The following is a 23092-nucleotide window of genomic DNA, read 5'->3' on the forward strand; positions in this document are numbered from 1 at the left end:
CTCTCATAAGTCGGGAGAGTCCAAAGTCAGAGACTTTGCAGACCAGGTTGGAGTTGACCAGCACGTTTCGAGCCGCTAGGTCCCGGTGGACAAAGTTTCTCTCGGCGAGGTACCGCATCCCTGCCCCGATGCCTCTGAGCATCCCAACCAGCTGCAGAACGCTGAACTGACCCTCGTTCTCCTAGACGAAGACAATAGGATCATTTAAATGTGAGGTCAGTGATGCGCGACGCCTTAAAAGTTAACGGCCGTTTTGTCGTCTTACCCTGAGAAAAGAGTCCAGCGGCCCATTCTCCATGAATTCAGTGACGATCCTCTCTGGGGGGGTACGGGTAATCACGCCCTCCAGCTTGAGGACGTTGGGGTGGTCAAACTGTCCCAGGACCCCCGCTTCGCTCAGAAACATCCCCTTCTCTCTGTCGGAAGCCCCCCAGCGAAGGGTCTTTACAGCCACTAAGACCTCTCTGCGACCCATCGGACGATAGCGGCCTCGTGAGACCTCCCCGAACTGAGCTGGAGCGGAACAAACCGGTTGTGACCACAGCTTCCATCCAGGGTAACCAGCGTTCATGGAAAACTAGGGCCTACCTGCTCCGATTACCTCCTCAATCTTCAGGTGCGTGGGATCAATTTCACGGGCAAATTCTTTGACAGCCTCACTGGGGTCCTCGTACGTGGATGGGTCAACGTAATACTTAACTCCACCTTCATATCAAAGCAAATATGTTACGGATCAAACCATCTATGTGAAACAAGCCTTTTTGGTTGGACTCTTTAATTGTACCTTTATAACGAGTGACACTCACCTCTGTTGCTGATGTACCTCTGGAGTCTGTTGCTGTACGGGCTCTCCCTCCTCTTACTGCCTCAAAGAAGAGCAAACAAACCATTAACGCGTGCTCCTCGTTGACAGAATAACTCATTTAACTGATGATGCGACATTCTGAAGCACCTGCGAAACACCACCACGACTATAATCGCTATAACCACCAGGAGAAATGCTGCTCCGCCCATTATTGATCCGACCAACAGAGGGAGTCGATTCTGGATCTGGTGCGAGTGTTCCTCTGTGAGGAATAGAAGCACACCACTAGTTTTCAAAAATCTTTCCCCATCTCAGTTTTGTGGCAACCACGGTGATGATCTGTGAAGGTGTAATACCCAGAGGCAGCGTGGTGAAGTAGACGGTGTTGCTGTAGGGGCCGTAGCCTCGCTCATTACGAGCTCGTATCTGGAAGGCGTATATGGATCCGGCGACGAGGGAGCCGACGGTCACTGTGTTGGTCTCACTGTACATGCTCGCCGCACTGTCCACATCAGAACCCTGAGGGAAGCAGAGAGGCAGTACAGCATGAGGAGTCGGCAGAACGACCCCAGATACGCCTCTGGGTGAGACAGATGTACCTTGTCGTAGTACCGAAGCTGGTACTCGAGTATGTCCCCATTCGGCCTGTCCGGCTGAGGCCAAGAAAGGGTGATGGAGTCTGGGGCTCGGCTCAGCTGGTGCATCATGGGAACGGTACTGGGAACTGTGGGCAAAGGAACACGGGATGAAATTTTAACTGTCCCGCTATTAATTAGTCGAGTTGTGATGCAGGAATAATGGCCACAAGGGGGCAGTGTTAAAGAATGCAGGGTCATGAGGGTGGAATCAGGTTATATGGTTGGCCATGAAGGATCTAGTTACAGCAACTCATTATCAAAGCTTCCTGGATCTGTTGGGAACCATCGCGCATTCCTGTCATTAAATCAACAACCTAAGGGCGGATTCAGGAATGTGTTAGTTTATTTACTTTTGTGAAGAGTGTTTTTAATTAAATTAATCCGGGAAAACCTTCAAACGGCGTCTTTTGTCTGCACAGAGCTTCACTCTAGCCTTGACTTGTCTACTTTATTTTCTGGTTCTGTCTGTCTTTTTGTCTTCCCAGTTCTCATTTGTCCCTTTCCTCCTGCATGGAGACCATAACAGGATCAGACAGGATATTGTAACCCCGAGCAACTTTCTGTCCAGGGAGCAAGAGGAGGAAAGATGGAGCAGAAATAGAGAAAGGGGAGAGATTAGGAGAAAAAAACAGCATCCAATCATTGAAGCGCACACACACACACACACACACACACACACAAACATCAGCATCAGAGCGTTTTTCCTCTTTCATCCTATCCTTTTCGTCCTCCTCTCTGTGCTCACCTGACTGGCTCGTGGTGAAATTGATGCTTGTGTATCGAGCAGGAAAAGGACTCAGAGCCGACACCTCATTCATGGCCTGCACCTGTCAGCGCGAGGAGCACACAGATGTGACATGTGAAGCTTTTCATCTATTAACATTAATGACGTCCTACTGTGCCGGACAAACAAAGCCTGAGCCGCTGCTGCACGAGCCAGTCGCCACACAGAGGCAAATAGGAAACAGTTGCGGTTTATAAATAAGAAATAATGTTTTACTTTAACTACAAGCTGATTATAAAATTAGCTTTACTCTGGCTACACTTGGCGGTGTCACCGATCCCCGAGGCCGATACCTGTATGAGATAAGTGACTCTGGTCAGCAGGTTGTTGAGGGTGACCTTGGTTTGTTTGAGGTTGGTCTGGGAGGGGCTGAAGGTCACACCCTCCCCGCACCAGGAGCACGATGTCGGATTAGTGATGGTGGCGGAGGGGCAGATTCGACACACCACCCCGTACCAGACCTCGCTACGGCCTCCCATGTCCACAGGGTGGCGCCACCTTAGCGACACCCCTCCGTCGCCGCTTTCATACTCCCAGCTCGGAGAGACCGGCGCCGACGGGGGAGCTGAGGGAATCAAACAGGAGGCGCTTAACAAAAGTAATGAAAGTGGAAGATGAGAACATCTGCTGAAGCGGTTAAGATATGAAAGAAGCTGCAATGTGGCAGAAACATTGAACAGTTGGGTGTAATGGAAGGAATGTTACGACGTGTGGCAGACAAGAGGAGCAGTTAAATGCTAATTTATTTAATTTAAGAAATGGCCGATAAAAGGTATTTTCTGCTCAGTGACTGTATGTCTCAGTTCCCACAGTCAGAGTCAATAATAAATGACCAAGGAGGCCCCTTGAACGCCTCCCAGAGAACCAGGCGTAAACAAACAAGCTAACAAAGCTCACTTGTGCAGGCTGAGGAGTTGGCATCACTGGCTGCCCGATAAAAGCCGCTGCGGCATTCACACGCAGTCGATCCTTCCTGGCTGGTTCTGCTGTTGGCCGGGCAGACCGAGCAGGGAGCAGAGCCTGAGACGGACTTGAAGTAGCCCACCGGACAAGCTGGAGAGAGACGTGAGGAGGGTTGAGTTCAGTGGCCACTCTGGAATCACCCCAGGGTTTGAAAACCGCTCTCTGCACTGATCTCTGCAACAGACTTTCACCTTGAGGGAAGCAGTTGTATGTTGTTGTTGTTTTTTTGTTTTTTTTTAAATGAGTAAGAGTACAATTATATTCACCAGAGAATTTTTTTTTAAATCAATATCAACGGCTTATTCCACTTTCAAGGTTTTACGCTATTATATACTGTATCACCCTCCGCCTCAGCAAGAAAATGTTACTGAAACAGGAAGCTGACTAAAGGTTACATTTGCAATCTGATAATTCTGATGGAACCTTCAGGCTTGATTATATTATAGTTTAAAGTCAACAGTGGGACAACCGAGCAAACTGGGGTAAACCCAGTCCTGCCCCTGCAGCATTTTTGTATTCCGTGTTTGTGTGTATGAGATGCAACCTAGATTCAACACCGTGCGTGTGCATTCTGACAGCGTGAAGATTTTGTGCTCGTGTGTGTAAGTGACCCGCCTGATAAACACCTGAGCCACACACACACTCCAGGAGGTGGCGGATGAGTGAGGGTGGCGGTGAACCCCGACGCTTTGTTTATATAACCTCATCAAAAGCATGTAGCACATCTCCCTTTTGACACATCCTGCTTGTGTGTGTGTGTGTCTGTGTGTGTGTGTGGGTGTGTGTGTGTGTGTGTGTGTGTAGAGTGGTGCTGTGAGGGCTTGGTGGTGAAAGGGGCAAAGAATAAACAGATAAAAGGCTTTCTGTGTTCTCACTTGTCTCAGTGAGCTGGCTCTGCTTTCGAACAGGTGTGAAGAGCCGCAGAAAAAAAAAAGGGAGAGGAGAGAGAAGTAAAAGGATGTCGGGAGAATAAACCCGAGACAAGTGTTGGGGGTGAACATGAAGACGGACACCCCACGACCGTTGTAGGTGGAACAGCAGGATTATACGTATGAGAATCTGCTGATGGGTGAAAAATGAGGAAGAGGAGCGAGAGGTTCCTCTATTTTTCATGCCCTGGCTGCACATCAGCAGACGTGTTCTCTTACGGCTCTGACACGGAACACGAATTTGCTTCAAAAGCCTCTCGTCGCCATTAAGAGCTCAGGCAAATCAGCCCATCCACCTTATCACAGCAGCCAGAGGGGGGCACAGGGGGTGTGTGGGGGGGGGCAGAGGGCTTCATTCAGCTCTGTTTCCATCTCGCAGCTAATGGGGCAGTTCATGGCCATCATAAGCAGGCACACAAATGTGTGTGTTTGTTCTTGTACTTGGCCAATATCGGGCACCAAAATAGCCTTTCTCCTGGCAAAGTGAGGAGCTTTTGGGAGGGGAGGGCATTTTGGGTGGCCCTCAAAGGACTGTTTGAGTGTTGAGGCATTTTTTAGGGTTGGGCTGAGGGTTGGATTTAGGTTAGGGTCAGGGTAAGGGATTAGGGTGTGATGGTTAAGGTTCGGGTGCGGAGCTCGGGATGTATTATGTCTATGGCGGTCTTCACAAAGATAGAAGTATAAGAATGTGTGTGTGTCTCTGTGTGTGTGTGTGTGTGTGTGTGTGTGTGTGTGTGTGTGTGTGTGTGAGCAGCACTGACAGCCGTGTGATTCATATTTGCTCATTAACCAAAAATGGGATAAAGAAGTTACTCAGTTGTCAAAACATCAAACCTTCTTTTGTTAATTAAAAAAAATCCAAAGAATCCAAAATGTCTCTTTGTTCACCTCGTTGTTGTTGTCACAGCTGAACTGCTTGACTTTAATTCTGCAGCAACCCGACGAGGCCGCAGCGATTGCACGTCCGTGCACGCACACATTATCTTTTGCAGCTGTTTTAAATTTTAAACGCATCACATCAGAGTTATGAATAATGAAAGGTTAAAAAAAAGGATTCCGACTTCTCACGTCTGTTTCACAATAGTTAAATCCTGAGAATTTTGAAGGAGATGGACAGAAAAATAGGAAATAAAGTAAGTAAAATGATATTAAAACAATAGGTTGGTGAGCGGCTCACTGACCCAATTTCTCCTTTTTTTTCTCCTCTCAGTTTCATGCACTCATTCCCTCCTTTGGCTTCCAGCATAATCTCTCTCTCCTCCTTCTAACACACACGCACAGACACACACACACACACACACACACACACACACGCACATACACAGATTGGACAGTTAATGCCTCTTTAATCTCTCCATCTTTCATTTCCATTAAATTCTGTCGTCTACTGTGATCTGTCATAAGTGATGTTGTAGATTTTCTTACATTCCAGCTCCACGTGGTCAAAACTGAATTCAGTATATATGGAAACCTTTTATTTTAACTCTTTTTTAAAAAGAATCAATAAATATATCTCTCTTTGTGTCACAGTAATCTCAATAATTGTGTCACACGTCAATAATCTATGGGATATCTAATACAGATGCATATAATGGGAGAGGATCTGTTTGTAGAACTTGGATTAATGGATGTTATTTTTATAAAATACATAATACATAAAGTACATCATCCTACGTCATAATTGGGGTCATGATGATAGTGAGAGGACACACAGAAATTACACACACACACTTCAGGGTAATTTCCAACAGCCTCACATCACAGTGTGAATCTCTCTGGAATAAGAGTTAATTAAAGTAATTTTTTATGTGGTATATCCACTAACACTGTAAGCAATGACATAAGCCTGCCTGCCAGGGACCTTAATGTAAGACCACACAACATCAGACAACTGGGACATTAGCAGCTAGTGGAAAGCTAACAGTAGCTAATTGTTAGCAAAAACCTGGGAGGTAATTTTTTTTTTTCAATTAGCAGTAACACCAGAAATAAAGCCTTTTGTTCTTTAGAGAACAGACAGATGATTTCCCAAAGTTTAAAAAGTCAGTGTTTGTGTTTTTCCCGGTCATTTAGACGAAACCAGTAACCGATGGCGATTTTAACGCACCTGAACTGTCTTTATCTTTTTACAGTTCATTTCAGTCAACTGTGTTTTCCCCCAAACTTGCTTTTAATTAGCCAGACAGGCTGGAAAAACAATAGTGTCGATAATATTGACTGGAATTAGCATGAACAATTACATAAGAAAAAAAACTGGAGCAGCTCTCTGGTGTCAGGATGCAATGTGCCAAAATGTGACTGTTGATCCTTATTTTTCAAAATGTGCCCGTAGGAAACAATCCCAGCGTGCTTCGGGATGTCTCGTGGACGCGTTAATGCCACGAGACAGAGCCGCGGCGGCAAATCGGGACAATCTGACCTGCTGAAACATTCATTTAGCACGGAGCAGTTTGGCTCTGAGCATCCAGTGCTAATCCCTGTCCCAAATCTTTGGCAGGAGGGTTAATTTTCTGGAAGAATCCAATAATGTTGGGATCTTATTTAATTTTCAGCCAGTCCAGGTCGAGCATCGCCGACGGTCCAGGCCCTGGACAAGGACGCAGCGATGATGAAGTAAAGGAATATTTCATATTCCATCGCAGGTGTAATTGCGTCTCACGCTCGGTGGTGTTTTCCGCCTTCCCCCTGCTGTCTGCCTCGTGGGAAAAATACGCGGAAAGACAAACGAACGCGTCGTTTGGCGTGAGAGTGTCTGCAGACAGCTGCCGTCCGCCTCCGACTTTATTTTCCCCAAAGTGATCGTGTATGAACCAGATGTTCTTGTGATTAAACAGATTTTTTTTCAAAATGATCTGTAGGGTTCTCCTGACGATCACCCCCAAAAAACCCCAGGAAAAACAATGCGTTCATTTAATGTGATTTACAGCCGACTGTGAGATTTCACACCGTTTTAACCGAAGTGTCATTCAAAGTGTCTTATTAACGCCTCCAAATACAGAAGACGGAGCGCCGCTGTGCAGCGACGGCTCAGCGTTTTCACTGAGACACAGTTTCCCCTGACAAAAACCCACTCAACACCACGACAGAGGACCCTGGATCCGCAGAACAGACAGCCCAAAGTGCTGTCTGTGGTTAAAACTAATCATTTCACACTGAAATATCCACAGGAGACTTGAGGACTTAATTAAAATACCCGCGAGAGGGCTCATGGGACACCCCGCTGAAGCGCTGCAGTGAAACAGCTCAAATCCCAGCACGGCTCTTTACAGACAGCAACATTATAATTCACCCTAAACGGGCGTTAAACAACGTGAAATGCTCGATTAAAAGAGTTCTTCGGAGTGTCACAGGCTATAATTTCCCGTTCTGCTCTTCCTGCAACACCAGAGGCTGTAAAATAGAGCAATATTTAGGTGTTTTGAGGATAATTGGGCGCTGAGCTAATGCTGAAAACCCTCGCCAACTGCTGTGCCATGCCAGCCATCTGCCTCTTTTATTAACAGACCCGGAGAGAACAAGAGCGTAATGAAGTGATCAGCAGACCACAATTATATCGGAGGTGGGCAACAGTGCGCCGCATCGGTCCCGGGCAGACAGCGGAGGCCTTTGCTCCGGCAACACTATTTCAAGGGGGCAAATTGTCAGTAAATATCAATCAAACGCAGGCAAACGCAAGTGGCGGGCAGAGTGCGGCGAACGTACCACAAAAGCTGGTGAACGCGTTTCACAGCTGACCGGGCAGGATGGGAGAATTAATTGTGCCGGCTTTCGTTAGATTTGGAGCGCTCCCAAAGCCCGGATGCGGCCCGACTGCAGCCATTCGAATGCCTGCTAGGTTTTTGTTGGTTTTCCTTTTTTTTTTTTTTTGCCTTAATCTGTCTTCGGGCCTCGACAGCCACGCCGTGCGTGCGAGCGTGCACGGGAGCGGCCGCCATCTCTTCGCACCTGAGAATTCTTGCCTCCTCGGAACTTTGGTCAACTTGCCTCCCTCCTGTCCTTCACTCTCTTCCCGCCTCTCGCCGCTGCCCCTCCCCCCCTTAGCCCCTGCGGTTTCTGTCACTAGTTCACAGGCGAGTGGCCATTACATCGCCATGACCTAAATGTGTCACTTCTCTCTCTCCCTCGCTGTGCTTCTCTCTCTTCTCCATATACGTCCCTTCCTGCCTCTGTGTGCATCTCCTAAATTCTTCCTTCCTCTTTTTTTTTTTAGGATTATTTCTGAGGGTGTGAAACACTTCTGATCAAGGCTGTTCTGCCCGTTCCCACTTCAGGAGCTGTTCCCTTCTTCTCTCTGAAGACCAGCCTGTAAAAGCCCCCCTAATGATGGCGGCCACGTTGAGCTCACGTCCTCATAGATGCGGTGCTGAGGCTGCGCCTCTCGACACGGTCCGACTCATGTTTACTTGTTTGGTCTCTCCATCAAACGCAGCAGTGCGTCATAGCGACAGCAGCTTCTCTCAGTATTGATCCGCGCCAAAAATACCCCAAACGGCACAATGAAGGAGACCAGCTCATCCCTAAAAAGTTGTAAAAGAACATTTGAGGTTGCACAACTTCAGCCTCGAGCTTGCAGTAGGTCTAGTCCCGGTCACAGAGTTATTTCATCTAAATTATTAGCGCCTAAATATGCAAACGAGGCTTCAGGAGTCTGAAATCCAGCAAAAAAGCTCAGAAACAGCTACAGAAGTTGAAAGTTTGGGGCTGAGAAATGAATCAGCTCGTGGATGTGAGAGCAGATGTTGTGGGAGAGATACTGTGCATGTTCAACCTGGGGCACCAACGCTCCAGCAGATGAGGGTAGAGCTGTAATAGAACCCCCTCCCCCATGAAACCAGTGGACAAGAGTCTATGTAACATTGTAAACCTGGGGAAATGTTTGTTTCTGGTCTGGCTTACCCAGGCAGGCAGATCCGTTCAGATTTGGCTCATGGCCTTCATCGCACACACATCCCCCGACGGGAACCATCCACTCGCCTTCAGCGTTGCAGTGCATACGAGGGGGGGTCCCTCCCTGCGTTTTACTGTGGGCCACGCACGTTCCGCTCACCGGAACCAAGGCCGTCGGCTCCGCCCCCGAGGGGGTCGCCGGGTAGGACGCCAGGTAGAGGCTGGTGGCCGGGCATCGGCGGTAGAAAATGGACACGCCCATCAGCGAAACGCACGCGCCGCTGTCGACGACGGCCAGGACGAATCTGAAACAAAAGTCCAGAGGATGATTAAGACATGAGGGTGGGGGGGGCGCTCGGTCGGTAGGCAGTCCCAGCAGGACGTGCAGCGATTTTACCCTTTGCGAGTGAGCGGCGCGAAGCTCCGCGTCTTGATGTTGATGCGGCTGTATCTGTTGGGCTGATACTGATGAGGTGAGCTGGGCTCCACTTTGGAGAAGCTCTTATCGGCCGCGATGGTGTCGATCTTGACCCAGCCCTCCCTCGTCTCTTTCTCATTAGTGGACGGCTAAAACGAGGACAGGCGGAGTGGAAGGGGAGTGGGACAACGTCAACATATGGAGGGAAAACCACGACATCGTCAAGTCAAGGTCTACATCAGGATTTGAGGATCCTGGAGGTTCAACCTCGATGGCTCCAAAGGCCCCTGAAAACAACACAATGATCCAATACCTATATAATGTATATAATAATTCACAAATATCAAGATCATAATGCTGGTGTAGCATCAACGAAAACTGCGTTACGGGGCACTTAACCATCGAGACTAAACCTGCTCTTCCTGCACACCTGATGAACAGAGGGACATCTGGTTAATGAGGACATTCCACCTCAGAAATGGCCCCACATGATGGGCAAAATGATGATGAATTAATTAGGTTTGGTGCGATTTCAGGTGTAGCCCTTTTGTGCAATAGTGGTCGCTACATCGGAAAGTTGTGTTAGCATCGTTTTCTTGATGGGTTCGTGGCCATGGCTGCATGAACGCCAGCCATGAACATCTGCATGATCTGGCAGCCATCTTGAGTTTGAGATTTTCCTCAAACTCAAGATGGCTGCCAGATCATCGGCTTTGCTCTGTACGCAGACACTAACGACTCCATCACATCAACAAGCGTTGCACCTCACCTCGGCCATCCAGGTCCTCTCCAGCTCTCTCTGGCTGTCCGCCTGTTTGTAGAACAGGGTAAGTGTTTCCCGGCAGGTGGGTGATGGTGTTCGCAGGCTGGCACAGTCGCGCACGGAGAAACGCAGTGTGACAAACACCCGTGGAGCCGCGTGGCGATACAGGAACGGCGTGGCCAGCCAGTTGTCCTGCACCCGGGGATTTTGGTTGACATTACAGACCTCAAAGGTTCGTATGAGCTTTCCCCGGTCGTCCAGGATGCTGACCTCATCCCACTGAGGGAGACAAAGACGAATCATGAGAATGTTGGTATAATAATTCACGCCCCCCCCCTCAGAATTACCCAGTAGGAAGCTATTGCTAGTCCCATTGAAGGAGCTCATCTCAATGTCACAATCTTGCTAAGTTGATAAGTAAATTAATCGATTTAAACCACTTTAACTCACTGTGGGACCAGAAGGTCACCTACGTCACCCTTTTTACTATAGCGCAATGATCTAAAATGCAGAGCAGAAAGACTGATTAAGTTCAATTTCCGTCATATTAAAGTATTTAAGCAGCCAAATGTGTTAAACAGCAGCGAAACGCGATGGCGAACTCCTTAACGTCCATGTTAGAGTTGCACAAGCACACAGACCCAGATTAATATGACATGTGGCTACATTTTCGCTTGCGCTGTTGGCGTTCGTGTGTGTTCCTTTGTCCCGTGTGGCAGGTGGCGGACACTTGCGTGTCTTCCATGCGGCAGCTGTTGTGTAATCACACGGGCAGACTCTATTGTTATTTTACAGAAGGCAAAAAAACCTGGAAGACGCAGAAGCGGAGCAGAGACACGATGCCGATCCAGACTTCTCCTAGTGGGCCAGCATGTAAATGTGGGCCCAGAGCTTAGTTGCAGCAATTATTGTCGGCCGAACGGCGTCTGAAAGGATGAAAAGGCTCAGTTCTACGACTGTGTAGCCCTGCGTGACAAGCAGGAACTGCGTATTAGCCCTCATCATCATTATTCTCACCGCAACAATAAGAAGGGGACAAAAGGTCTTGACACCCTCTCAGGGTGCATTCGACGACCTTTTTTTTTTTTCTTTAAGATATTTGCTTTCGTGCTTGTGTCTGTCTTTTTTTTATCCCCACTGTGGAATATGCTAAATGTTAGTGGCGTGAGAGATTGTTCTCATATTTGGTGGAATTAGAACCGCCGGAGCGCCAGTGGGCCGAGAGAAAAATGTCAGGGCTGCTGTCAGTCTGTGTGGGAGAGGAAGGAAAAGGATGCGACGCAGGGTCAGTCGTGGTCAGTCTGAGCGTCGGCGTGTCCAGGAAAAAGCAAAATTATGGAGCTAAAACGGTAAATCGCACTAGTAAAAGTGTTCCTTTGCTTTTAAAACAAGCTGTTTTCATTTGATTTGTGACCCCGAATTTACAGCCCCACCTCCTCTTTCCCCTCCCTAGTCCACTCCTGCCACTCTCATTTTCTGCTTCCTTTATAAGCAGAGAAGAGGAAAAAAAATATGGGACAGATTAGGGAGGAGGGTTTGAGCGTCGGAAAGGGGGGGGGGGGGGGGGGAGTTTCGACTCATCTCTGTGATTTAATTTGAACCGAAATGCCAGGGAGCCGGAGAGCAGCCTCTCCAGGGACAGAGGGGAAAGGCCTCGGACGCAGCACAAACACGGAGAAGCTGAGACAGGCACGCACAGATATCCCCAGACATATGCCCGTGCACGCCCACACACACGAAACCCGAATCTGCCGGTGCCTCACAAGGAAAACAGAGTGAAAATTCGGTTGAAACAAAAAGGAGGGATGTGAAGAGAGGAGCGGAAGAGGAGGAGAAAACGGCCAAATGGTGGCGGCTTTTAACAAACGAGGAGGTGATGGAAGATCTCCACGGAAGACCCTCAAACTGGAGAAAAGATGGGCCGTGCAGAGAAAAGCACATCAGTGGTTATCGCGCACGAGCGTGCACACACGCAATCTCCTTTTTTCTTTTTCTTTCTTTCTCGCTCTCGCAGCTTTGCGCTCCCGGTCAAATAACCATACCTCCATCTCGGGAGCACTTTTCATCCACAAACCATGAAGAAAAGAAATTACACACACACACACACACACACACACACACACACACGTCCTTGTATTTCTATCCTTGAAGAGACTTCGATCGAGATAATGCATTAAGCAACTTCTTATCCTAACCCTACACAACCCTAACATATCAACTAACCCCTCTGACCCTAACACTGACCCTTACTCTAAACTAAATCCAGTTCTGACCTCAACCCAAAAAAAACATGTCTCAACCCTCAAACCAACCTTTGAAGTTGTGGGAAAATTCTTTCCCTTCCCCAAAATGTCCTTACTTTGCTAGTAGAATGAGTATTTGAACAAGTACAAGAACATACACACACTCACACACAGTGCTCAAAAATCCCAAACACGCGAGGTCCTAATTATTCAAAGCTCATGTATATTTAGGCCCAGCAGCCTCAGAGATGTACAGCTCAGGTTCGGAGGAAGATGAGCGGCAACTTACTGTGAGTGCAGGTTTCCCAGTTTATCTCCGACACCGATGTGTTTCCAGTTTGAAACGTGCTAAATTTACTCGAAACATGCTGAGTTTATTTCTTTTGCTTCTTAAATCCACTAATCGGGGGCGCGGCAGGAATTCCCTGCACAGTTTGACAGATGATCACAAAGATTGTCGCAGGAAACATGACGTACGTGCGCAGTTGCGAGACATATTAGAAGCGAGGCTCCATCACTCGGATGGATGAATTGACCTGACCCGGGAGCCGACCCCCGGTGAAGTCATGCGAGCGCACACGCACAAATGGGCCCCCTCGCACACACCCGTGTGCCGTATTTCCACGTCTCGAGGCGACGCATCAACCCTGAATGAAAAGCAGCTCGACAGTAAGAGAGCCATGTTCCGATCACGTCACACAGGAATACGCCCTAACACGAGGGGGGCGCAGGTTGGCCAAGGTCGTCTGCACGCCAACCGCCGACAGCCCCACCGATCAATGTCAGGAGGTCACATGCTGCAGTTAACCTGAGCCTGTACCTTCAAATCTGCTGCTTCTATGGGATGGGGCCAGTCCTGGAACCACCAAGATCAAAACCGTGTCACACAGCTGAACCTCCTGACCTCACTTCCTGTTAAATACCCACATGAGACCATTAAGGCAAGACTGACGCGCGCTGGGGGTGGATGTGACACAGATGCACTTGTCAAGCAGCTTCAACTCCAACAGATGGCAACAGAGATGATGAAGTAGAGCCTCGCAAGTGTTCGAAAGGCAGCGCCATCGTCCGCTGAAGGAGGATTTTGCTCCGGCAGATGCTTACCCCCGTGTCCGGATAGGTGGTCCAGCCCAGCTCTGAGGTAGACTCTGTTGTATCCAGCAGCATCACTGACAGGTGGGAGGGACAAAGACAAAGACAGAAATATTAAACACAGTGGTGCGATCATTCATTCAGTCGTTTCGTGGAGCACAAACAGGGACCTGCTGAAGAGCCGTCGCGAATGCGCGTTCTTCTCCCCCGTGTGAGGAAATTAGGGGGCGCTCCAGCTGTGCACATCTGTCAGACCTCATCTGAGTGACGACGCGTGTTGGCGCAAAGACCCCCGAGTTTAAAGAATTTTAACTTATTGACCTGATAGATCGTCAGGATTAAAGGTCAAATCCCGTAACTTTAAAAGGCCAAAACAGTCAGATCTGGTAGAACCCTGCACGTTGATGCTCCTCCTGTTTTGGGTTCAGGGGAACTTTGGTTGTTCTTCTGTCTCCAACAAGCCTGGACCCATTTCTCGCACAAGTGTGCGGCTGTTACGTCGAAATGAATTTTCACCTAATTCAATTGTCGGACTGAGTGCTCTGAAAGGCAAATTGGCAGAGAAAACACACACACGCGCGCGCTGAGTGCTGACACATGGCAGCTTGACACACGAGACCGAAGCCAGCGTATTTTTCCATTATCGCTCCAAAACTGCAGCGGCTGATGTTCCGTCTGTCCTCGGCGAGCTGAAAGACGCCGCCTGGGCGTAGGAGAGGTGGCAAAACCAAAACAAACATCGCTGTGATGTCTGAGGATAATCCTAACCCTAACCCAGATGGACTTCAGCTTTCATCAGGCAAAACTCGAAACACCTGAAGGGCTGCGGGCGTGGGCGTGTGCACACGAGGGATCAGATCCAGGTCCTGGATCAGATCCAGGTCCTGGATCAGATCCTGGTCCTGGATCAGATCCGTGTGCATCCAGATACAAAGTTCACGACAAAATGGAGGTTTTTGCACGGCAGCCACTCACTCTGACCTCTGACTGCCCATTAGTCTATTATTTTAGGATTATACTTAGAGATGGAGACCCAGCAAATCCTACTCTTTTTTCTTTCCCAGCCCCCCCACCTCCTCCCATCTGTACCCCCCCCCCAACACATTTTCTGAGGAGGTCCCTCCAGAAACTGGAACGTTATCAAACGCATCAAGAGGGGATCACAAACGCTCGGCGACAGCACCGGCTTACAGGCAGCAACGGGCAGCAGAACGGACGGTACCCGGCACAACGGCCTTGGCTGCTGGACTCGCTGGGCCCAGGGGGGGTTAAAAGCCCCCGAAGTCCGGCCAGCCGGGGTGTCGGCCAGGAGGAGGACGACGTCCATTAGTGACACACCTTTCCCTGTTCAACACGTCGCATCTGCGGACGCTCCATCAGCACTTTATTAGGAACAACTGAACTAAAGTGGTCTTATACAAGGCAGCAGTTAATAATGCAACCCCCCACCCCCCGTCCCACGCACACACACACACACACACACACACATTCTCAATGGAACTGTGCCAGTTCAACCTCTGTTTTTTAATTTAGTCTGACTTGTTCAAGGGATGGGCTAAAAGAAACACCTGCGTGTGTGTGTGTGTGTGTGTGTGTGTGTGTGTGTGTGTGTGTGTGTGTGTGTGTGTGTGTGACAGTTGTGATTTCTATCTGCTGTCTGTCATTTGTCAGCATGATAAACGATAATTACTTATCTAAACATATCATGCATGAATCACAACCAATCATACATAACATGTTTTCTGACCTCATTAGGCAACATCCTATTTATATCAGATGAGACCACACACACACACACACACACACACACACACACATACATGCACACACACGCATGCTGCAAATGTGTCATCACAAATTCAATTAACCCTGCGCTTCAGGGCAGAGTCATGCATTAATAATATATATTTGACTATTTTGACATGAATATTTATGCCTCTACAATTTAGCTTCTTGTCGCGGGGGCCCCGGGGACCACAGGTCCTCGCGCCGCCTCGGCTCTCTCCTGCTGTACACGAGGTTTACATGAACGGGCGTTCGGAGGGCTTCATGCGTGTCTCATTTCATGACATTAGCAAGTTGAAAAATTCACTACGGCGTGCTAAGATGTGTGTCGAGTGGGGGTGTCACACACACCTGTCAGGGGTTACTGTGGGTCGAGATGAGATTTAAGTTTAAGGCTCAGGGTTAAGAGTTTGGGTTAAACTGAAATAAAAGTACAATGAAAGTCGGCACCGCCGAGACAGAGGATGGGAGTGTGTGTGTGTGTGTGTTTATGTGTGTGTTTATGTGTGTGAGTGATGAACGAACGAGAGCGACGACTCCTGACAGGGACACTTGGCAGTAAAAGCCCCTTTATTTAACTCAGCGTCTCCGTTATTGGTCCACCTTCCGGCCAAGACACTCAAAGTTTGTCCGCGACAGTTTCGGGGAAGCGCTGAGTCTGCAATCTGGACCTGAGTGCTGTATTAATGCACCTCGTCTCTCACGTCTGCCCGGCCTTTTGCTCCTCTTACTCCGATACCTCCCACTCCTTTCATCTCCCCCCGTGCACGTGTGTATTATTCATCCAAAGCGTGGCGACGGGAGGGCTGCCTCGCTGTACGTTTAATGAGCATATATCCAACGCTCCATTATTGATGTTCCTCTGAACCAAAGACAATAGACGCAAAGACGAGGACCGGTTTTGGAGGACGCGGCTGCGTTCGCCAGCGCCTCTGTGCCTGTGCGCCGTGGGCGTTGTGGAGCGCTGACCCGTTTCCTCCTGACGCTCCCCTCTGCCACTCGAATGTTCGCTCCAGCTGGGTGACCTCCCCACCCCCAGCTCTCCCTCACCCCTCCCTCTCACTCTTTGCGAGCGTTTTTTGCCTCCCGGAGCGCCGCCGCCGCCGCTCTCCACCGCACGGGCGCGACGCGGACGCCATCGCGGCACTTTCGCCCCATCGTTTTCCAGGCGATGGAGCCCTCTTGACACTCAGGAGAGGATTTCAATTTCGGCGTTCATACGAACAGGCTGGAAGGGTGAGTGGGTGCCAGCGTGAAATAGAACTTAACACCGACGGGAGCCGTCGAGCTCACAGGTAACGACAGGTTTCAGCTCACTCACAAAAAGGCCCAGAGTGCCCGCAGGCACTTTGGTCTGCGGTTAAAGTGTGTTTTGTCCACTCATCCACCCTTCTCCATCGTTCTGTGTGCGCTCCAGCTGCTCCCACCCACAGTGAGCAGGCCCAGGACGAGGCCTTCCCCAAACCATCATTACAGGCCACCGCAGCAATGAGAGAGAGGGAGAGAGAGATACGCCAAGACAGGGTGGAGGCTGGAGAAGGAGGAGGAGGTGGGTAGGAGACCGAGACAGGAAGGGGATTAACGTGGTTCCAGGAATAAGCATGCACGTGTCAAAGGGAGTTATTGAAACGAAGGAGAAAAAGTTCTGCAGCGATTAAGCTCGATGAAAGCGCAGATGCAGCCGACAGGTCTGGAGTCGGTGGCGGGGCTGCAGCAGGCAGCAACAAGCACAGGCAGGAGCAGATCTGAGCCAAAGTGATTCTTATCCTGAAATGAAGACCTCTGCTGTGACTGATTATGGTTTTTATTTAAACGTTCCCAGGTAAATACACCTTCAGGGAATTCCTGGATATGTAGGGAAAATGTAGAAGAAAGACAACCACAGAAGAAGAAATCAGATAAATATAAGATTCCACCACACTGGTATGTAGCAACTGAAAAACTTGCAGATTTGTGGTTTTGTAACTGGAATTATAGCTAAGATAAGCTATTGAAGGCTAATTACAATAGCAAGCTTGGAGGTGAAGTTATTCTAAGCATTTGTCTCCAGTAAGGACACTTTCACAAATGATCAGGACTGTAAAAACGTGGGTATTATTAAATTGAATAAACAGTCACCAGTCTGTAATTAGACCCTGTAAATTCCACTGCAGTGAAATCGTTTGGACAGCGTGCTCCAGTGCTTCCCTCCGTTTGAAGGCCAATCCGCCTCATGGAGAAGACCTGGCTGCTGCGAGACATGTTTCTAACCTCATCTCACCTCAGCGAGACAGTAAATATGAGCTGGAGTCGCTCGCTGTGACATTTAGGAAGAGCCATCGAAGCCCTCGCCCCGTTCGGATGGTGCCAGCACGCAAACCGCTAAGATTAGCTTTAATTTGAAACCCAAAACCGGAATCTGCATTCCGCCGCGTTGTAATGGCCCGCACCACAAAGTTCGTCTCCCCGCTACATTTTGGCTCCGAGTGGGTCCCCGTCTGCCCGGGCGGATTAGCCGTGGCGATGACATTGACTGACTCGGAGCAGAGAGTCTTGGCGCGAAGCCACCTGAGGCCTTCGGCCCCTCGTATCGCGAATGGCAGATATGTGAATCACGCGAGGGAAAAGTGGTCCTAATGTCTTTACCGAGCTCCCGGCGGCAGCAAATGAACGCGCCTTTGAAAATGACGGGCAAACACGCCGCTAAAAATAACGCGCGGTCACAGCAAAGTGCTGCGGTGTCAGCGGCGGCGAGGCTGCGGCGCCCGCTTCCCTCCGCTGGCTTCTCAGTGGCATCTGCCACGGCCCTGCTGGGACTGTCGTGCTGCTTGTTTTCTTAAGGCATTTTCTCTGGTTTACAGTCCGAAAAGGCAGCTTATCACACCCGGGATTAGGAAAATGATCAGTCTAATTAAATCCTGCCGATTTGGGATGACCTTAAGGTGAGACTGTAAACAGATCACATTTTATACAGCCTGGTGGGCTCTTTATGCCAAACAAGCTGGATCTACTACCCCCCCCCCCCCCCCACCCCCCCACTACCACCACCACCACCATTTTCCCGCTGATACAATAGTGCAAATTTCCATAAAGCACCAAACTGGATCCATGAATCGCTCCATCAGGGACCCGAGAGTGATCCCAGGATCAGCAGATCTCTGAAAACGTCCATATCAGATCCTTTTCTTCAGGAGCATAACGCATTATAACGAAGTAAATATGTGAAATACCTAGTTTGATGTTTTCAGTCAATAGTTTGGCGTTAATAACCCGAACGTGTCCTCAGAGCCGAGGAATAAACTGGGTATTTGTTCTCTGACAGGTGGGTGCTGGCTCAGCCGGTCTGCTGTGTTTGTCTGGCAGGAGGTGATAATAAAAATCTCTCTGGGATCATCCCTCTATTTCTTTAAATTAAAGCCAGTGTGTGACTGTGAAACCTGTTTCCAGATGAACCGTGACAGTCACGTCTGTCTGGATTAAACATTCCTGGGGTTTAATCAGATTCTGATCCGGAATCGGACCAGAATCCCAAATGTCAGGACGCGAACACGTGGTTTGGCACATGTGCCAGGCTGACATTTTGGGAGATAATGACTCAGTGTTTGGTCAACAGAGATGTTGGCGAGACGTTTTGTGATGCATGTTCTGTTCCAAGAGGTTGTGGATAGTTTGGCTGAGCTGGTGTCGGAAAAAATGTGGCTGTCGGCTGATTGTCTGTTTCAGGTAAGAGTGTAAGAATAATGAAAGAAATAAAGAATTCCCAGGTTGCTCCATGTCTCCGGGTTCATTGGGAGCCGCATCACAGCATCTCTGCTCATCCGTGATGAGCTGGAGGGGCATCAGGTGTGCCTTCTGCAGAGGCGTGCTGCGTTCGTGTGCACCGTGCACGCAAACCCCCGATCCCACTGTTCACAGGCTGAAAAGGTTCACCACTTCACTGTATCTCACCGCACAACTGATGCTGGCAAACACCTCAACACGCAGCGTGCGACAGTGTCACGACCTCTGCTCGCAGGTTTCTGACTCTCCGGCTGTTTCCTCCCGGTGATTTGAGGTTTTAAACAAAGGAAATACGGTTGGTTATGAGAGTAAACCCGGCAGACATGTTTCCAACGGCAGACACAAATCCCCCATTTCTATGGCTTTATGCGGAGGTCACCATTTTAGGTTAATACTGTATTACGAGGGGCTCTATTTCAATCACACGTCCGTCAGTGGGCCGCGGACGCGGCGCGCTCCGTCCCTCTGTCACGTTAATGCGGGCCATCTGTTACAAACGCGGCTCGGACCGACACGTGTAAGTTACCTCTGCTCCAGACTGTAACCGACACACGCGCCGAGCCACAACTCCCAGTACACGAAAGCCAACTGGGAGACGAGCGCAAACAGGTGCGGCTCTATCCAGCGTGCGCTCCGGTCCCGCAAAAGTAACCGCGTGCGTGCCGACTCCAGACACATCCTGCCCTCCTGCAGGAAGCACCCTGCGAAGCGTGCACATTTAATGATGCACGCTGGTGTACAAGCACACGCGCGGGGTTTAAATTCGGTTCGAGTGCTCACGGAACCCGCCAGACTTCTGACTTCAGCCCCTCTGATGCACTTGCACGACCCATTTGCTGACTCATTTGGAGCCATTAAATCTGAAAGTATACAGACGAGGGGGGAAAAGTTGTGTGCGTGTGTGCGCGTGTGTGTGTGGTGGAGGGTCTGTGAGTGGCACACCCGGCGGGGGGTGAAACTGCAAGAACAACTTATTATTCTTCCATCTCCCGCCTTATTTCCATATCCTTTTGTTGCAGGAGCCTGATAGATTCCGATAGAGAACAGGCAGCAGTCGGGGTCTGACTCCAGCGCGCACTGACGCACAAACACGCAGATGCGACGTGCGCAACACAACACGCACGCGAACACGTACTGAGGAGGTGAAACAGTTTTAGTGGTCCTGGAGGTCGCCCGAATAAAAAAAAGTGAGCCTGAATCAAAGTCAGAGTCATTTCCAGAGAGGCGCATTCTGACAGATATTCCAGAAAGGAAGCTCACGATGGGGAACCACAGCTCCTGAGGGAACCACAGCAAAGATGGGAAAAGTTTGCTCCTTACCTTCCTCAGCTGAATTAGGCTGGAAAAACAGACAGAGAGGCAGAAAGACCCTCCACATCTCCACTACGGAATGACACTGACAGACAGAGGGAGGGAGAGCGAGAGAGAGAGCGTGACGGAAGGGAAAGTGTGTGTGTGTGTGTGTGTGTGTGTGTGTGTGTAAGGGAGCGAGAGGCAGAGGGAGGGAGACGGGGAGGGGGTGGAGTCTGCTGGCTCAGAGAGAAAGGTGATTGAATGAGGGAAGGAGGAAAATATTGAGAGAAGAAAATTACGAAACAATAAGGATGTAAACAAAGCGGGGTTGTCAGAGAGATGGGGGGGGGGGGGGGGGGGGGGGGGTTAAAATGAGAGGTTTTCTTCTTTCCAAAGTGAAAGGAGGGAGTGACGACAAAGAGGTTCGGGATTAATAAACGAGTTCGCCTGGTCTAGGAAACAACTGTCCGGACCCGTCTGACGATGTCATTTCCAGATCCTCTAAATCCTCACACATATTTTTACAAGGCCGTCCTGGCAGGCTGCGCTCCAGTCTGTGGAGGCGCGCACACGTCTGCGCGCAGCGCTAACTTGTATTTTTCCAAGCTGTGGCATGAGAGCGCGTCCAACTCCTTCCCCCCCCCCACCTCCTTCCTGATCTCTCTCAAATTAAATCTTTGGTGGAACGCAAGCACGAGTTGGCCTCCGCTCTCCATCCTTCTCCATCCATCTTTTCCTGTGGCTTGTCCCCCTCCCAGGATTTCTTCTCCAGACAGTTTTCGAGACACGCACATGGCCGAGCATCTCCCCGGCTCACGCGCGCCTCCCCCCGGTCAGAGCGGCTACTGCAGCTTGTTGATGCGCTTTCATGCTCCAGTTCGCCACAATGACTTCAGAGAGATGCTGCACGCTGCTTTGACACAGTTAGATGGCCCCATTCCCAAAGAGCTGGGGGCTCTTTACTGCGAGGAGGCGTCATACAGAAGGTAAAGTATTCACATCAAATGCTGACGCTTCATTAATTCCACTTGTGATAATGTTAAAGGAAAACGCATAAAAATGCTCGAACGTGTTTGCAGCTGAGCAGTGACGCTGTTTTATGTCCAGATGTTAACACAGAGGAGACTGTGTGGATTCAAAAAATCTTTTAGTTTTCATTTTTAGAGGACCTCCTGTTTGGAGTCAAACGGCTCTGAAGTGGTCCAATCTTTGGTTTGTGGTGCCCATTAAAAGGAAAGACGTCAATTCTGCTGCAATCAGTGTGTCGGTTTAAACTAAGTAGTGAGGAGAAAACACAGATAACTGCTTTGAATGAGATGTGGCAGCATGTGGAAGCACAAGACAAAACAGTCATGGGCTCTCACACTTTCACTTCCCCTCAGACTTCAATTAAACATTCATGAAATTGGTTTCCACTCATTGCAAGATTAAAACTTCTTTATTTCATTTCCTCAAAGCGGGTGGCATTTATTAATACAGCAGGAGAACCAAGGAAAAACCTTTAAATGCCATCCCATACGCATACAGACCATGTCTCATCGTACTAAAATTCATAAATTTCTGTCTTAAATAGCCTAGTTAGCATAGTTAGCCTAGTTAGCGCTGTAACCATCAACCCCGACAGTATTTACAGGCGACTGAGCAGTACAAGAGAGGATTTAAAACAGTGCAGCTGTCAAAGTGCAACTTAAAAAGTCACCAAGCTCAAGAAAATGCTCTGGAGCAACAGAGGCGCAACATTGAAGAGCAGCTCAAATGCAGCTGATTTTACAATATATACAATCAGATTTCAGACATTTAGCTGCAAATAAACTCAACATTTGATAACAGTTATGTGCAGTAACCATTAAAATAAATAGCTAGTTTAGTTTCTGTAGTGGACGCCATCCCACGTGGACGCTCCCGTTTCTGCTGAGACATGTGGGGGAGGTTTTTCCACTAATCAGAGCAGATTCAGACATCAGTTTCAGACGTGGACGAGGCAGACGGGGGGCTGAATCGGGCCGCAGCCACTACTCAGTAGTTTTAACAATGCAGACAAATGCGGTTGTGATTCACCTCCACGCTCGCCTCAGACCGCTCTGAAGGGCAGCTGCTTGCCTCGGCAGGGCTGCTCTTCATATATACTGCTGTAAAATATCAGGCAGCGACGGCAAGAGTCCCTCCATCAGATGAAAGGCTGAGGGAAAAGGCCCATTTTTTTTCCAGAACCAATACCAGCACTACACGACGCAGTTCAGGTGGGTTCCTGGTTCTCCAGAGCCACGGACTGGGTCAGAGATTCTGAATCACCTGAAGCTTATTTGGACTGAAAAGACATCTTCACATGCACGTGATATTCCCGTTTTCCCTCTTTTCTGCCTAGACTTCCTAAAGCGGGGGCTATGCTGACCCGGGAAAAGGCGCGACTGGGATGATGCAGCACGGAGAGCAGGAAAAAGGTGTATTTGGACGGAATGTGCAGATGTTGCTGCGGCGCCTTGTGTCAGGAGAGCGCGCACAGAAACGTGACCTCTGCTGTAACTGGTCACGCTGTGCAGCAGGACGAGCCCCAGCACTCTGCTGCACATCCTGATCTCCATTCCTGCTTAATTATTTTACTCCAGTCTGCTGCACCTCCTTTCTTTCAGTCCAATCAAGGCATGACCCCCCCCCCCCCCCCCCCCCCCCCCCCCCCCCACACACACACACACACACACACACACACACACACACTCAAAGGCACTTCAGGAT

The 23092-nt window shown here is 49.3% G+C and overlaps 1 protein-coding gene across 2 annotated transcripts in view; it reads right to left on the reverse strand.

The window, feature by feature from the left end:
- ephb6 (eph receptor B6) overlaps nucleotides 1–20519 on the reverse strand; it is a 22797-nt gene extending 2278 nt beyond the window's left edge. Inside the window, exons 1-15 of one of the 2 annotated variants that reach the window (XM_011605860.2) lie at nucleotides 20387–20519; nucleotides 13535–13599; nucleotides 10194–10466; nucleotides 9404–9573; nucleotides 9016–9311; nucleotides 3125–3280; nucleotides 2521–2792; nucleotides 2189–2270; nucleotides 1405–1529; nucleotides 1162–1324; nucleotides 953–1067; nucleotides 807–862; nucleotides 589–705; nucleotides 266–513; nucleotides 1–181 (exon numbers count right to left, since the gene is read on the reverse strand). The exon at nucleotides 1–181 is cut by the window's left edge and continues 38 nt beyond it. In XM_011605860.2, coding sequence (XP_011604162.1) covers nucleotides 1–181; nucleotides 266–513; nucleotides 589–705; nucleotides 807–862; nucleotides 953–1067; nucleotides 1162–1324; nucleotides 1405–1529; nucleotides 2189–2270; nucleotides 2521–2792; nucleotides 3125–3280; nucleotides 9016–9311; nucleotides 9404–9573; nucleotides 10194–10466; nucleotides 13535–13599; nucleotides 20387–20444 — 2377 coding nt within the window. In that variant the 5' untranslated portion in view covers nucleotides 20445–20519. The remainder of the gene's footprint in view (nucleotides 182–265; nucleotides 514–588; nucleotides 706–806; nucleotides 863–952; nucleotides 1068–1161; nucleotides 1325–1404; nucleotides 1530–2188; nucleotides 2271–2520; nucleotides 2793–3124; nucleotides 3281–9015; nucleotides 9312–9403; nucleotides 9574–10193; nucleotides 10467–13534; nucleotides 13600–20386) is intronic. The other variant, XM_029838868.1, reaches the window with a different exon arrangement.
- Between the last annotated feature and the right edge of the window lie 2573 nt (nucleotides 20520–23092).

The sequence above is a fragment of the Takifugu rubripes genome, chromosome 7 (assembly GCF_901000725.2).
Source record: "Takifugu rubripes chromosome 7, fTakRub1.2, whole genome shotgun sequence".
Classification (NCBI taxonomy): Eukaryota; Metazoa; Chordata; class Actinopteri; order Tetraodontiformes; family Tetraodontidae; genus Takifugu; species Takifugu rubripes.